The sequence below is a fragment of the Hyaena hyaena genome, unplaced genomic scaffold (assembly GCF_003009895.1).
Source record: "Hyaena hyaena isolate Hyena2069 unplaced genomic scaffold, ASM300989v1 scaffold_564, whole genome shotgun sequence".
Taxonomy (NCBI): domain Eukaryota; kingdom Metazoa; phylum Chordata; class Mammalia; order Carnivora; family Hyaenidae; genus Hyaena; species Hyaena hyaena.
In genome coordinates, this window is record NW_024081195.1 from 346,606 (window position 1) to 362,789 (window position 16,184).

At 36.4% G+C, this 16,184-nt stretch overlaps 1 protein-coding gene across 1 annotated transcript in view; it reads right to left on the bottom strand.

Moving 5' to 3' along the window:
* NDUFS4 (NADH:ubiquinone oxidoreductase subunit S4) overlaps positions 1-16,184 on the bottom strand; it is a 110,634-nt gene that overhangs the window by 9,020 nt on the left and 85,430 nt on the right. Inside the window, exon 4 of the mRNA XM_039256211.1 lies at positions 12,605-12,678. Within this exon, the coding sequence (XP_039112142.1) occupies positions 12,605-12,678 (74 nt within the window). The remainder of the gene's footprint in view (positions 1-12,604; positions 12,679-16,184) is intronic.

Below are 16,184 nucleotides of genomic sequence, written 5' to 3' on the forward strand. Positions count from 1 at the left end.
ATTAATGAATTAGATTATAAAAATCTCTTTTAGAGGCTCTGTTTTGATTGGCTTATAGAGAACTGCTTATATAAAAATTCCTACAAGTCTAGGGGCATCTGGGTGGCTCAGTCAGTTATGCTTCCGACTTTGGCTCAGGTCATACCTCAAGGTTCCTGAGTTCGAGCCCAGCATCAGGCTCTCTCCTATCAGCAAAGAACCCACTACGCATTCTCTATCTGTCCCCACATCTCTGCCCCTCCCCTCTTGCATGCACACTCGCATGTGCTCTCTCCCTCTCTCAAGAATAAACAGACATGAAAGAAAAAAAAAAAAGAATTCCTAAAATTCTTAGAAAATAAGGAAATTCTTAGTGTGATAGATTTTTAAAAAGTGTTTTTTTTTTTTTAAGTTTATTTATTTGAAAGAGAGCACACACACAGCACAAGGAGAGGGAGAAAAAGAGAATTCCAAGCAGGCTCCACACCATCAGCACAAAGCCCATCTCAGGGCTCAAACTCACAAACTGTGAGACTGTGACCTGAGCTGAAATCAAGAGTCGGGTGCTTAACTGACCCACCCATGTGCCCCTAAAAAAGTTATCTTAAAGACCTAAGGAGTGTTTAAGAATTCAAGCTTAAACTAACATAGATGAATGTGGGGTGCCTGGCTGGCTTAGTAGGAAGAGCAGCCAACTCCCGTTCTCTGGGTTTTGAGTTTGAGCCCCACATTGGGTGTAGACAATAAATATTTTAAAAAATATACAGTGGAATCTTTGGCAAATAAGATACATTTAGTAATTTTGATTTAATAAAAAGCAGCTATGTTTTCTTTAATAGTGTTAAATATAACACAAGCACAGATCTTTATTCTACTTAGATGTTCTTTCTAAACATCTATAAATTTACTGATAGAATAAGCTAGTATTACTTCTGCTTAATGTTTACAATCCTAAAACATAGAAATCTGTGTTTATCCAAAATGATTCATTATTCTGGTATTTTTAACAGTAATTAAGTTTTTGTAGTAGGTCACACTGAAAATTAACTTCCAGGGACGCCTCGGTAGCTTGTTGTTATGTGAATTTCTAAGTTTTGCTAGTTTACAAAAATATTGGTGTGTAACAGTTTTCAATGATCTCAGTTTTATCTATGAAATCAAAGTAACTTTGGTTAAAAGATATAATTAATATATATGAATCAAATTCTAGGAGCAATAGTGGCAAAGTGGTAGAACTTGATATGCAAGGTAATGGAAAAAGAGAACAGTTAGTACAGAGGCTGCTTTTAGGCAACCAACTTGAACACTGGAAACCTGATCAAGGCAAAATGGCCCACAGCGACCACAGAGCTGAATGCAAACTGGCTCACTAACTGACCCACCTCTAAACAGACATAGGCCCTAACTGACCAATTACAACCAGGCACAGTTCTGAAGATTACCAAAAAAGGGAAAATTCCATATTCCCCCACTCTGCCCTGTAACTGTGGCCCCCACCACCACCTCATAGCAGACAGTCTCTCCTTTGCTGTCCTGACTGCTGCTCCCTTGCAATGTATTCAATAATCTTCTGTTCTGTCTTAGGCAAACTCTTACACCACTGGCCTCTGCCTGATTGGGTTGCCCCACATTTGATGATGTCCCCATGTCCTGTCCCCATATTTACAGTTATTAAATAACTGTTCCAGAATGAAAAGAAAATGGTGAAGGATATAACCTGTATGAATACAGAAAGTTATGTAAGATTTGGCAAGAAAACAAAACAAAACCCCACAAACTTTTATTTGCCTTACAACATGTCTAAAAAATAAGTCTGAAAAGCTATGAAATGTTTACTATCTTCACAAAATTTGCTCAGTTTGGGTGGGCTTGTTTCATTACTTCACTGTTCCCTGCCTCAATATCTTTTTGTCTAATCTGCCTAGATTTCAAAGGTTCTGTGGCTTATCACAATAACTTTATATGCTTTAAGTCCTGAGATGACTTCTTTGAGAGCTCAGGTTCTTAACAAGTTACGTTACCTTTTATGTGTGTTAAGTTTTTAAATATTTTTTTTATTTTTGAGAGAGAGCATAAGTGGGGAGAGGCAGAGAGAGAGGGAGACACAGAATCTGAGGCAGGCTCCAGGCTTAAAGCTGTGTGCACAGAGACTGATGAGGGGCTAGAACCCACCAGCTGGGAGATTATGACCTGAGCCGAAGTCAGACACCTCTAACCAACTGAGCCACCCAGGAGCCCCTGTTTGTAAGTTTTATCATCACTATGAAATGAGCAGCCAAGTACTATTTGTCTGGCACCCGTGGTCCTATTTGTATCCTAAGTGTGCTAATCTACTGACTTTTTTTTTTTTTTTTTTTGCCTCCTCAAAAGCCTAAATGTAAAATAAAATACTCATTTTATCTTTGCACCTAAAACTATCTTTGAGACGCCCCAGAGGAGCTCTGGAGCATCACAAAGATGTATTCTTTCAAACTTGTGAAAAGAGAGGTACTGGAAATAATTAGGTTTATCTGACACATTACTATTGATGAGTAGCATTCTAAGAATTATCAAGTCAATAGAGATGCTTAACCCTCCTGAGGTTAAATGTGTATGGGTAAATTATTAAAATAAATATTTCACAAATTTATGCTATATGCTAAGTAGAGGTTCTCAGTGCCCTCACTGTCCATGATGTGTTATTTATCAGAGCCCTGATAGTGTTTTGCCTGATATTAGAGGTTATCACATACAATTTCAGTTATCTTTAAAAATACAACTTAGGGGTGAGGGCTCATGGTGGCTTGGTCTGTTAAGTGTCCCACTTCAGCCCAGGTCATGATCTCACAGTTGATGAGTTCGTGCCCCACGTCGGGGTCTGTGCTGACAGTTCAGAGCCTGGAGTCTGCTTCTGATTCTGTGTCTCCCTCTCTCTTGGCCCCTGCACCACTTGTGCTCTCTCTCAAAAATAAAACTAAACATTAAAAAACAATAACAACTGGTTTGCACCTTCCTTAGTTTGGATCTCCTACTTACTAAGGCTAGTATATGTAAATTGGAAAATTCGTATCACTTATCAGTGGTGTTTTATTAATATACAAATGTTTAGGACCTTCGTCAGACTTACTGAATCTCTTAATTTTCTTGATATATTTTTGGTATATTCTTACTGTAATGTTTGGTACATTCAGGATATATGCCTCAGGATTACTATATTTCTCTGTAAATATGTTCATCCATTTTTATAAATTAGATACACATTCACGATCTTTGAAAAGAGCCTTTAATATTGTTTGCAGATATTTTGTCTATAACATTTTTGGTATGACTTTAAGTTGCATTATCCTTGCTACGAATGCTTATATTTTCACTTCTGAAATTTACCAGTAATGTTAACTATAGCCATTTTAAGTCTTTTCTCATTTATGGATAGATTTTTTTTGTTTTACTCTTTCCCTGAAAGCTTCTGAAATCAGTTACAGGCCTGAGTGCTTTGTCTTAACAAAGAGAGACTGCCTCAGAGCTCTGTGAAGGACTCTTATTCTTGGGTTTAGGCTTCTGATGGCTATTAATTACAAGACAAGACTAGTGGAGTAAGTCAAGATTTCCAGAACTCTAATTGAGCAACAGATAATTCTTGTTTCACTGGATTATTAATTTAACCATATAGGGCTGAATGCACTGATAAGGGCTAAAATGTTCTATTTTCTGGACATTTAAGGAAATCCTTTCCCTTTCCTTCTGATGTATCTACAACTTAGTAGAGTCTGTTTTGCAAACTAAAATCTGTATTATTCGTATATGATACTAGTCTCCTTGCATGACCCCTACAGAATTTGGGAACTCTTGTTGAATTCATGGTAATGCAGTTATTTGTACATGTTCAATATGTCCTCCTTTTTATTAGAACATTAGTGTAAACAATGGTTATGCAGTGAAGGCCTTACTTACACTGACATATTTGACAATGATGCTCACATAATTAGATATGACCAGACACTTTTAAAGAACTAAAGTTGACTTTATGAGGCCAATGCTTACAAAACTCCATCTAGGAAAAGTGGCCTGGCACCAGGCTTACAAAGTTCCCCAAGGTACTAAGGAACCTTATTCTGAGGATCCAAGATATTTTGGGGACCCTGAAAAGGGAGGAAGAATTTGCCCAAATAGGTATCACAGAAGAAATCTGGTGGCAAGTTACTGGCTGTGAAAAGTCAAATCTGAGCTTCCTTATGAAATACTTCAGCAAAGCAAATTTATAAAAGCTTATGTGGTAAAGAGCAGTGGTACTGCCACCCCCCCAAAATGCATTTTTGGCATAAGGATTATTTTTGAGCTTGTTATTTTTCAGAAGCAGTAAAATCTCTGAAAATGAAGAAATTGGCCTTTTGTGACAGACATTTACATTTATAAGGGAAATCTCCATTTGTAAAGGTGCCTCCCTCTCAGTCCTAGGAAGAGGAGGACTCAAACTTTGGAAACTCCCAACCAGAGATGTCTTGGAATTAAATCTGCATAACAATTAAACACTTGTTTATGGTGTTTTACTTGATAACCTCCAAGACTCACTCTCCCTAGCACCAACCCCCCCAAATCTTGTTTTTAGCTGCAGATAATAAGTTGGTGGCAATAGCCATTTTGGAATTACTCAGTTTTCCTGGGGATTTAGGAGGTATAAATGTTGTTAAACTTGTTTGTTAATCTTTTCATTATGGGGGAGGGGTGGAGTCTCAACCAAGAACCTAGAAAGTTAGAGGGAAAATTATTCTTCCTCTCCTAGAGTGGCAAATTAGATATTCTTGCTATACCTAAATAAATAATCAGGCCATATATTAGCCCAATATTTTGTGATCATAATCTTTCTTTACAATTTTATTAATCATAAAGAAAAGAGTAGAAATAAATTTTGTTTCAGTAGAAAATGACATCTATAGCATGCCCTCCCCACCCCTTCCAGGTTAACAGATTTCAGCCTAATTCCTAGTCTTTCAGCTATTTTACTTCTTTTTAAGTTGTATGATAGATATGCAAATTATGTCCTGTGTCCTACCGGTGGTGATTTAATTAACTCCCCTTCTCCCACAAAACCTCCATCTGTCTCTATTTGTATTCCTTTTTTCTACATACATTTGTGCTGTTTTGACTTTTTGAACTGGTTATAACATCTACCTACTTCCTTTATATCACATGAATAAAATGAATCCTTTAACAAGAACTTTTATATTTGGATAGGTCATGATTCCTAGCTTTTATAACAAAGGCATCTTTTAACAGATGTGTGGATGTGAGGTTGAGACCCTCATTCAAAGGTTTAAGTTAGGTGGGAGTCCAGACTGATGGGGTCTTCTTCTGGGATTATTCTAAATCCTACCTCCTTATCTTCCTGAATCCAGAGCTCGACCTATCTACTTCCTCCCCTGCTTCTACCTTCTATTACTTCGGAGGCAGGTTTTCCTCTCCAATAGACCCACTGTGGACAGAATGCAGTTTCACAGTTTATCCTCTATCCTCCTGCTCTTGAAAGAAAACCCTCTTCTATTTTGAGAATTTCAAAGAGTTTTTACAGCTAACAACAATGAGAAAAACACAGGGGGTAAAATGACCTACCAGAGGAAAGTCACAAAGTTTCAAATCAGATCAAACAGGGAAAAGGCCATTTCTGGTTTCATTAGCATATAAATGGTAGTAAATCCTGGTCTTGGACCATTTTTCCACAACTCTCTTACTCCTCCTCTGTGATGCAGCTTCCTTCTCCTCCCCGCCCTCAACCACCTCAGGAAACACTAGGAAAGACAAAAGCCACGATGGGTGAGAAAGGTGGGTCTTTTCAGTACACAAAGAACTAAAGTAAGGTTCATCTACATTTCAGAGGAAACCCCAGATACTCTTTTCTCTTTTTACAAAGAAAGGTTATCTTTGAAGAGTTCCTCTGATTCCAGGAACTCAGCTTTGCTGAGCTCAAAGAGGAGACCTTCAGGATGAGGCCCTGGGGTTAAAGCCAAAAGACACCCAGGGTATTTATATTTTCTTTACTTCGTGTGTATGCTGGGGGAGGTTGAGAAGTAAGATTTGGGAGAGGGGAAAAAAATCTCTTTGGAAACTTCATCTCTATACCCCCAAGATAGATAGATGTTAGCAATCATCCTCCAAGCATAAGGCCTACTGATACATGTCTGAAGGGTCTCATGACTCAAGTTTTTACTAGACAATAGTAAATGACTTTTTCCTAAGAAATCATGCTTCCACATTCCTCAGAGGCTTCTGCTATCCTGAGCCCCCTCTCAACTATTTCTGTCCTTAAAAAAACCCACCTTTTTGCACCAAAGACCTCAAGAATCTTTGATCATTTGTTCCCGAGCCCCAATATTTTCACATCATATAACAATGTATATTCTGTACACTGCTAAATACTACAGATCAGTGCTGTCTGATACAAGCAATGTGAATCGCATATAATTTTTTTTGAACACTGAAATTTTAATGATTTTAAGGAGTGATAAAATTTGATAGGTTACAATGACAGATAACACATTTGATTTCTCAAGGTTAGTGAAATTATACCTACAATAATAGTTCTGAATGCCCTAATGGTACATTAGGGAATATCTAAAATAAGGCAAATATAATCGAGTTTAATTAACAAGTTCTCAACTATTGTGATAGCTTTCAGAATAGCAAGGTATGTAATTGACTAAGTTGAATGAGCATTTCCTTTTTGTATTTACATATAGTGTAAGAGATACAAAAGAAAATAATACACATTTCCTGTGTCTATCTATAAGCCTGCTGTGTAAGACTTCTGTAAATAATCCTGCATGACTTTCCACTGCACCCCTGCTTATTAACACAAGCTACACGGTTCTGATTCCTATCTACCTCCTATGTCTTACTTCATAGAATTCATGTCCTCACTCTGCCGTAGCCAAACTGATTCTTTCAGTTCCTTGATGTACTCTTTTCTACCTCAGAACAGATGATTTCTCTCCTGCTCTAGATCCTACTTTTCTAAATCTTACCCCTGAAAGGCCATTCAGGAAAGTCCCATCTTTTTTTTTTTTTTTTTTTTAATCATAATTGATTCTTGCTTTTGTTGTCCATGTTTTCAGAGCTACCTTCCTTACGCCTAAACTGGGTTCCATGGAGAGAGAGAGAGAGAAAGAAAAAGCACCTGTTCAAAAAGTCTGTCACACTTTGAATCCTGGTAGGCATATTTTGCCTCTGATCTGCAAGGTAGAACTTCAGTAGTTCTAGTAACTTTTGACCCTAAACCAAGAGGGCTCAAGCCCTGTCCATATGTCAAAAATGTAAAGAAGATGCATATGGTTGGCATACCACTTTCTGTATCATCCTCTGTTTTCCACTTGAAAATAAAAAATAAAATTTCCCATTTAAAGCACCTTCTGAATCTGACTATGAAACAAAAGCTCCGTGCATATGAATGAAGTTCTATATTTTCTGGGGACTAAATATGGATTTTCTGTAAGTAGCTAATGAACACTATTTTATTTTTCCTAAATCTAACCACTTAAGCAATTTTCACACTCCTTTAAGAAGCCAACACTGACAAAATATTGGAACTGATCTGAGTTTTGGATTATTCTTCCTTTTTTACTAGCTTATGTTTATAGTTACTCCAGTAGGATAGGGATGCAGGCACAAACACAGGTTATCTAGTTGAATCACATACATAAACTGAAAATTTTAAAATATAAGTAATCTCTAGACCCAATGTGGGTTTGAACTCATGAGCCCAAGATCAAAAGCTGCATGTTCTGTCTGAGCCAGCCAGGTGCCCCAGTATAATTTTAAAGCTTTCTAGTAGCCACGTTAACACATGACTAAAGAAATAGATTTTTTAAAAAAGATATAGGAAGAAGTTATTTTAATCCTATTTTCCTAGCCCAATATGTAATCAATATAAAAGCTTTAGTTTTTTTTAAATACTAAGTCTTTGAAATACAGGGCATACTTATAGCACATTTCAATTTGAACAACACACATTTCAACTGCTATACAGACACATATGGCTACCTTACTGGACAGTGCTGACCTAATGATTAATTTTTCAGATTTACTAGCAGCATAGTATAAAAAAATACTGCAGCTGAAATCTAGGAGCTTGGGCTCTATCAGTTAAGAGCTATGTGACTGATCTTGGTCTTGTTTTATTAACTTCTAGGCTTCTGATATCTGTAAAAAACAGTTTAGAACAAATAACATACATCTTGTAAAACAGCTCTAATGTTACGACGTAATCATCTTAAGTACACTATGATATACTTAAGTTTATCCATTAATAAACTCAGGATAAACTCCAAATCAGAAAAACATTGGTTGTATTTTACAAACACATTAGAATATAAGAGACTGCTAATCATTCTACTAAAATTTCCCTTTTCCAGATTTCTAGTTACAGGAAATTAACAATTCTAACAGTAGCCAAATTAAAGTGATTTACAGAAAAGTTTAAAACATGATTTGGAGAACAATTCATAGCTTATCTAAATGTATAGTTCAAACTCACCAGTATTGATCAAATTAAAAGATGAGTGGAACTGGATGGGGTTTTTATCCATGCAGGTGCTTATAATCCAGTATAAAATATTAACAGTTTGAGTACAAGGACAGGCCTTATTTAACTACTGATCCCCAGAGCCCATACACCAGTGCCAGCAACAATAATGTCTGATGGAATGCAATACAAAAAATACAAAACAGTACTATAAAAGCTGTAAGAAAGGAATAATGTCATTGTGGAAGTTAAAAGGAAGACAGAAAGCATATCCAGTAGGGGGTGTGAGATGGAGGTGGGAAAGGGGAATAAGAAAAGGGACCAAGAAAGAGTTAATATTTAAACTGTATTTTGAAGGCTAGATAGTAGCTCTTGCAGCATTAAGGATGAAAATGGGAACAGCATGAGTCAAGTTACAGATGAAATAAAGGATATAGCAAGCTTGGGGATAAGGGCAGAAAGAAGAAATGGGACACAGTAAAATAAAGCTACATCAGTGCTTCAGTGATGTGAGTACTTACGTTGTAAACTTTATATTATCAGTTGAGAAGCGTATCTTAAGCATAGGCCCTATATGATGTTTGAATAAAGGATATTTTGGATTTAGAAAAAGTCACAGAAGAAAGTGTTGGCATTAAGACTGTGTGTGTGTGTGTAATGGTTCAGACCATGGGTCAATAACTATATTCTGGAAATGGACAAAAATAAAATATTTCTAGACTTTGGGGGCCACATGGTCTCTATTACAACTATTTTATTTTACTACTGCAGCTGAAGAACAGTTATAGATGATACATGAATGACTATGACTGTGTTCAAATAAAACTTGCTCATTCACTTATGGGTATTATGGCCTTGTTATCTAATGTTACTTAATGTCTCTAAAACCTCAGTTTCCTTGATCTACAAAATGGGGATAATAACTGTTCATGCTTCATAGAGTTGCATGAGGATTAAATGAGAAGAATGAAAAACACTAGGCATAGTGACAAACTCATGCCTTAGTGTTTATGTTAGCTTTTGTGACGACACTTATTACCTGAGTCTGAAATATAATTCAAAGGCATTAAAATGTTTTCTAGGAAGCAAATAAGTCTGGAAATTTTGTTCTTCCCTGTACTGATTCTCTACGATACAATCTTTTATGTCAAGGACAATGACGGTCATGACTTTTTAAAAAACCATTTAAAAGTAAGGAAAACAGGGGCGCCTGGGTGGCGTAGTCGGTTAAGCGTCCGACTTTCGCTTGGGTCGTGATCTCCCGGTTCGTGGGTTCAAGCCCCGCATCGGGCTCTGTGCTGACTGCCAGCTCAGAGCCTGGAGCCTGTTTCAGTCTGTGACTCCCTCTCTCTCTGACCCTCCCCTGCTCATGCTGTCTCTCTCTCTCCTAGAAATAAATAAAAAATATTTAAAAAAAAAAAAAAAAAAGTAAGGAAAACAACTAAGAAGGGGATGAAAGGCATAGGTTGGTCATTTTTTGGAATAGTCCCTGAGTATATAAACTAACCTCTTAATTTCTAGACATGCCCAAAAGACAAATATTGGATAACCTTTGCCAGGTTTTTTTGTTTATTCATATCAACAAAAACAAATTTTCTCACTAGAGCATATAATGAATAAGATACTGAGCTAAAAAGTAAGGAAATATAACCTTATGTCTACAATCTTTGTGTATTACCCAATCCAACTTCTCATTTCAAAGATGAAGAAATATGTTTATCAAAAGTATAGTGAAACATGACTTGCTCAAGATCTCCTGTGAAGCTAACAGGGAATGAGAATCCTAATTACTAGTCTCTTAATCCAATAGTCTTTACATATTAGTGCTTCTAAACCATTTCTTTTTAATGCTTTCACTAACCAGAACACTGGTTCACCCAACCTGCAACATCATTAGCTCACAAAAGAATGATGTTAGGTGTGGGGGGAATGGGGATACATTTTTATGTCCCCAATACTATTATCCACCTACCCAAGAGAGGTAAATCAGAATGGGTAAGATGTGGGAAAAGATTGTCCATTCCACGGTTCTATACCATTTCAATGATTTGTTACCTCAATAACTAGAGAAACAGGACATTATATATAAAGATATATAATGCTGAATGTTCAATAAACGAGGCAGATCACAAGTACCACAGTGAATTTAAGGGTGTAAAAATCACTGAGAACTCTCTCAGGAGATGAGTAGAGGGATGTTTTTTAGAAAGTCAATTTCACCACATATCATATGTCCATTATATAGGTTTTGTGCTAGGTGCTGAGGACAAGGCAGTTACTAAGACAGACAGAACTCCTACTAACTTGTAGGTTAAAATTTCTGACCCACAATTAGCCTACCGTATTATAAGATACTGTCCATTAAGCTTTTTCAAGTTATACTGTTTACTGACTTTGATAATGTTCCTTAGTTTTCTTTTCCAAGGAGGTAGAAATCAGAGTGGGAAAGCACCTGATTTCAACAGCAGCAGCTAGTTCATACCTGCAATTCACATGACAACTGTAGTCATGCAATCCTGGTGACCACTTAGACATTAACCAGAGATTTAACAATTTAATTAGATTTCTTGTTATTAAACTCACATTACAGACCTCGAATAATTTTCAAGGTGTCAGACATGAAATATGGTAGGCTGCAAAGATGGAAAACATTAATAGAACTGCTTTTGATAAGCTATATTACAGTTTAATTAAAAAGCAATTTAATTTAAATCAAAATAATATTTTAAAGACTATGACCAGCATGAAAATAATTATGTAATTAAGAAATTTGGAAATGGCCAAGAACATGTTAATAAGGAGCTTCATTTATGATTTTTTTTTTTTTTTTTAGGTTTTAAAAAGTCTACTACAAAGACTAGGATGAACTTACGTACAATTATAGCTTAAGTATTTCTAGTAATGAATTCAATCCTCAATTCCCATTGTACATAGGAAGCACAAGACATAGAAAGAAGAGACCAACATGGATCCACAGCTGGGCGGTTTGGCTTCACACTCTTAGCCATAAGCTACATAATACTAAGGGTAAAAAGTGAATATTTTAGATAGTAATATATTTCAAATATGTTATAGAACACTAATAATCTTTTATACTGATATACTGCCTGATAGTAACAATATACTTAAATAGACACTATCTCATTCAAATAGATAATTTAGATTCAAATTCAATTTGACCAACTGGAACAAAAGAATGCATTAGATACAAATATATAGTAGTGCTTTTAAATTCAAAGGAGACAAATCAAAATATTAGATGGAGAGAGGTAAGGGTCAGAACTAATAGATACGGAAGTACTATTATGTAAAAGGTACTGGACTAGGTACTATGACTTAGACACCATGACTTCAACCATGAAAAAACATTAAGTCCATTATGAAACTAATCCAAAATCATGTAGCTTCAAAGTGGCATAACAAGGATCAGAATTCAGACTGTACTGACTCCCACTGTTGCATGGCTTAATAGAAAACGAGGAGAAAAAAAACCACTGGCATTTCCATTGATAGCAATATCAGCATAAACAATAGTTTTTGGTGGCTACCTCAAAAGCTACTACAGTCTTAGGCTTCATTAATCTAATATTAGAATTCAGAATATGCTTGGTACTACCCCCACCATTATCTAGAAAAGTGGCATTTAGGCTTACATGAAATCTTATAGAGAATAAAGTAATGATAACTATTTTCCAAATAATCTAAGGGGTATTAGGCAGAATTATAGATTTGAGATTTTGGCTCACAGTAATAAAATAATAAACAGAGGTATCAACTGAATTAGACTACCTTATGAGATAATTAAGGAGTTCAAAAACCAAACATTAGTAATTTTGCAGAGGGAGTCATAAACAAGATAGGGGTAGGAGAAACAGGTTTTCTCCCTGCTTCTATTTCAAATTAGGGAAGTTTGTCTTTTACATGTTATGTGAGCACTCTATTTTAGATTTTTTTATAGCAGGGAAACGTTCCGATGGTGTAAAAAATCTAAAAAGCACTGGATTAGACAGACCTACTATAAGATATGTTTCGACTCAAATTCTATATTTCTGACTGGTTTTGATTAAGGTCAAGAACATAAAATCATATTTTCATTTTATATGTCAAAGCAAAACAAATGCAGACTGAACATACCATTTTTTTCTGCAAAGGCAGCTGCATCCTCTTTAGTACTGAAGGTCAGAACCATATTGGACAAGGGATCAGCCCTATAAGAAACAATTTTTTTCCAAAATTTAACATTAAGTATATATTTTAAAATATACAAGTAAGACGTTTAGAACTAAAAAGTTTAGAAAATAAGTATCAGATAAGTATACTACTGATGAAATATCTTATTTCAAATAATCTCTTTAAAACGGTTAACTCTTTGAGTATCATCTTTTCCTGTGTTAAACAGATTTTCTAACCTGTATTGTCAAATTAAAAAATTTGTAACTGCAGGGGTGCCTGGGTGGCTCAGTCAGTTAAGCATCTGACTTCAGCTAAGGTCATGATCTCATGCTTCATGGGTTTGAGGCCCATGTCTGGCTTTGTGCTGACAGCTTAGAGCCTAGAGCCTGCATCATATTCTGTGCCTCCCTCTCTCTTTGTCCTTCCCACACTTGCACTCTGTCTCTGTCTCAAATATAAATAAAACATTAAAAAAAATTAAAAACAAAATTTGTAACTGCAAAGACATTCAGCAATTTTTTTACTCCTTAATAAAATCATTTATTCAACTCTTCAAAAAAATTAGAATTGAATAAAAAACAAGAGAATTCTCAAACTGACCTTATAAATTTATTATCAAGAAAATTACTGGTGAGTGCAACTGTCAGTACTATCATTACCCCTCTCCACCAAAGAGATGGCAGGAACACCCACTCTTCTAAATGAACCTTCCATTGTTATGGACAATAATTAAGCATATGGCCACATGACAAAATAAAGCTCCAAGAACTGACATCTAACTGAGTTCTTCAATCTAAGAAAGTGACAATGTTTATAAATCTACATGGACTCTTCACAAAATGGCATGTTAACTTCAGAAATATCAGTTTTACTAGTACATTTATAAATAGAACATGTTTGTTATAAATGTTCATTATTAATCTCTCAAAGGTGAATATAGCATTCTGTGAAACATCATTTAGAAACATGGAAACAGGGGTGCCTGGGTAGCTAACTCAGTTGAGCATCTGACTCTTGATCTCAGATCACGGTTTCCTGGTTTGTGGGATTGAGACTTGCATTGTGCTCTGTGCTGGACACACGGAGCCTGCTTGGGATTCGCTCTCTCGGATTCTCTCTCTACCCCTCTACCCTTCTCATGCACATGTCCACTGTCTCTCTCTCTCTCTAAAAACAAACTTTAAAAAATATGGAAGTAAAAAAATAAAGGAGATTTAGGAAGTAATATGGATAGTGGGAAGATATGAGATAGACACAGAAGAGAATATATCGGAAGTAGCCCTCAATGAAATGAAGATCCACAAATTGCTGCTGAAGTTCTAGTCATCTACTATGGTTACTGTTCTGAGACTCCTTATGAGATTCTATAATGAACCATACCACTTCCTTATAAGAAAAGAACTTCACATTAGTTAGCCATATTAGCACCAATAACATAATTTTATATTGATCCCTCCTTTTCAAAGCATATATGATTTCTCAGTTGACAGTTTAGAGAAACTATACTGAAAACAGAAGGGTCAACATAGGGGCACCTGGGTGGCTCAATCAGTTAAGCATCTGACTCTAATTTCAGCTCAGATCATGATCTCACGGTTTATGAGTATGAGCCTTACAACAGGCTCTACACTGACAGTGCAGAGCCTCCTTAAGATTCTCTCTCTCCCTCTCTGCCCCTCCCTGGCTCGCTCTCTCACAACATAAATAAATAAACTTAAAAAAAAAAAAAAAAGAATCATCCTGGGGGGCTCAGTCAGTTGAGCACCTGACTTTAGCTCAGGTCATGATCTCAATGCTGGTGGGTTCAAGCCCAGCATTGGGCTCTGTGTTGACAGCTCAGAACGGAGCCTGCTTCAGAATCTCTGTCTCCCTCTCTTTCTGCCTCTCTCTCAAAAATAAATAAACATTAAAAAAAAAGGAAACAGAATTGTCTTCTATTAAAAATAAAAGGTCAACATATATATGATCCAGTAATTTGGTGAGTGTTGTCATTCATGTCAGCTTAGCTGAGAATAGGAAACAGAACAGAAAAACTGTAGAGAAAACTCAGGAGCTCTCCTTTCTGTAAAGGTGGTACAGCTTCTAGTATTCTGCTCATTTTATTTATAAAGAATTACATATACAGGTTGAACACTAACAACTTTTATCCGTTTCTAAATTTCTCCTTCTCAATCTCCTATATTCCGCAATTCTTCTCTAAGTATGCTGCCACCACCAGTCACCCTTTATCCTTTCCCCAAACTTACTACCTTTTCCTAACTAATCTTTCTGCCTCCCTTCTGGACTCCAATCTACCCTTCACCTTGCCAGATTAAATTTTCCTAAAGTTCAACTTTCAAACTCATTGTCCAACTTTAAAACTTAAAATAGTTTCCAGTGTCTACCAAATTAATTTCAAAATTTCCTACACTCTGGCATTCAAGCCCTTCTATAATATGAACAGAACCCACTTTCCAGTCTTCTTTTTAATTATTCCCCTTGGAAGTAACCAACTGTTCAAACATATTGCTAGTATTCCTCTGAAGGTACCCTATACGTTCCCAGCAGGTGAATCTGTTCCTCCCACTAGGAATACAGAGGGACACCACTACATCAGCGTATGAAAGTCCATCCCAACCACCACTCCTGGTCTGCAATGAATACCAATCTTTTATGTGAAGTCTTTTATAGTCTACCGTCCTCCATCTATAAATAATCTTTTTAATCTTTACCAGATACAGTCGGTACTTCTGTATTTATTTTAAATTTATTTTTTGAGAGAGAAAGCCCAAGTGGGGGAGGGGCAGAGAATCCCAAGCAGGCTCCATACCGTCAGCACAGAGCCCAATGAGGGACTCGAACCCATGAATTGTGAGAGCATGGCATGAGCTGAAGTCGGACGCTTAACTGAGCCACCCCTACGCCCCTGTACTTCTATTTTTAAGCTTTATTTGATCAATTCCCAATTACTGAGGTTCCAATTTGGATAATGGCAGGTTTAACTGTCATTAATATCAGATTTGTCTGATTAACAATTACATAATAATTATAAACTGTGGACAAAATAAAACAAAACAAAAACCAACCGTTTGAAGGGAACAGAGTGACCAAAAGCAGGAAAGAAAATGGAGAGGATTCAATCTTTGAAAGAAGGAAAACACAGTGGATTAGGTAAACTGATACTGTTTTTGCCCTAAAAGTACTCTCTAGGCTAGATGGCTAGGACCATCAAGAAGTCAAGCAGAAAACCATAGTCTTATCAGCACAAGGAATCTGGAGATGAAGTTTAGGATTGCCAGAGCTGCTGGAAAGTTTGGGGAAGAAACAACGAAAAGGAAGAATCTGCAGAGGAGAGAAATTCTGAACTGCATACAAATGGGCACGACTCTCAACAGCTCAGAAACCTGAAAGAACTAAGTAGAGGTTTCAGTTGCTGTTTGTTTACTTGCTACAGGGGAGACTGAGTTTGGAGTCCCACAGTTAGAAGGACTTGGTAAGTACCTCGTGCTTTCCACCGAAACCTCATTTTTTAACACTGTGTTCTAGGGCGAAGACCAGAGTA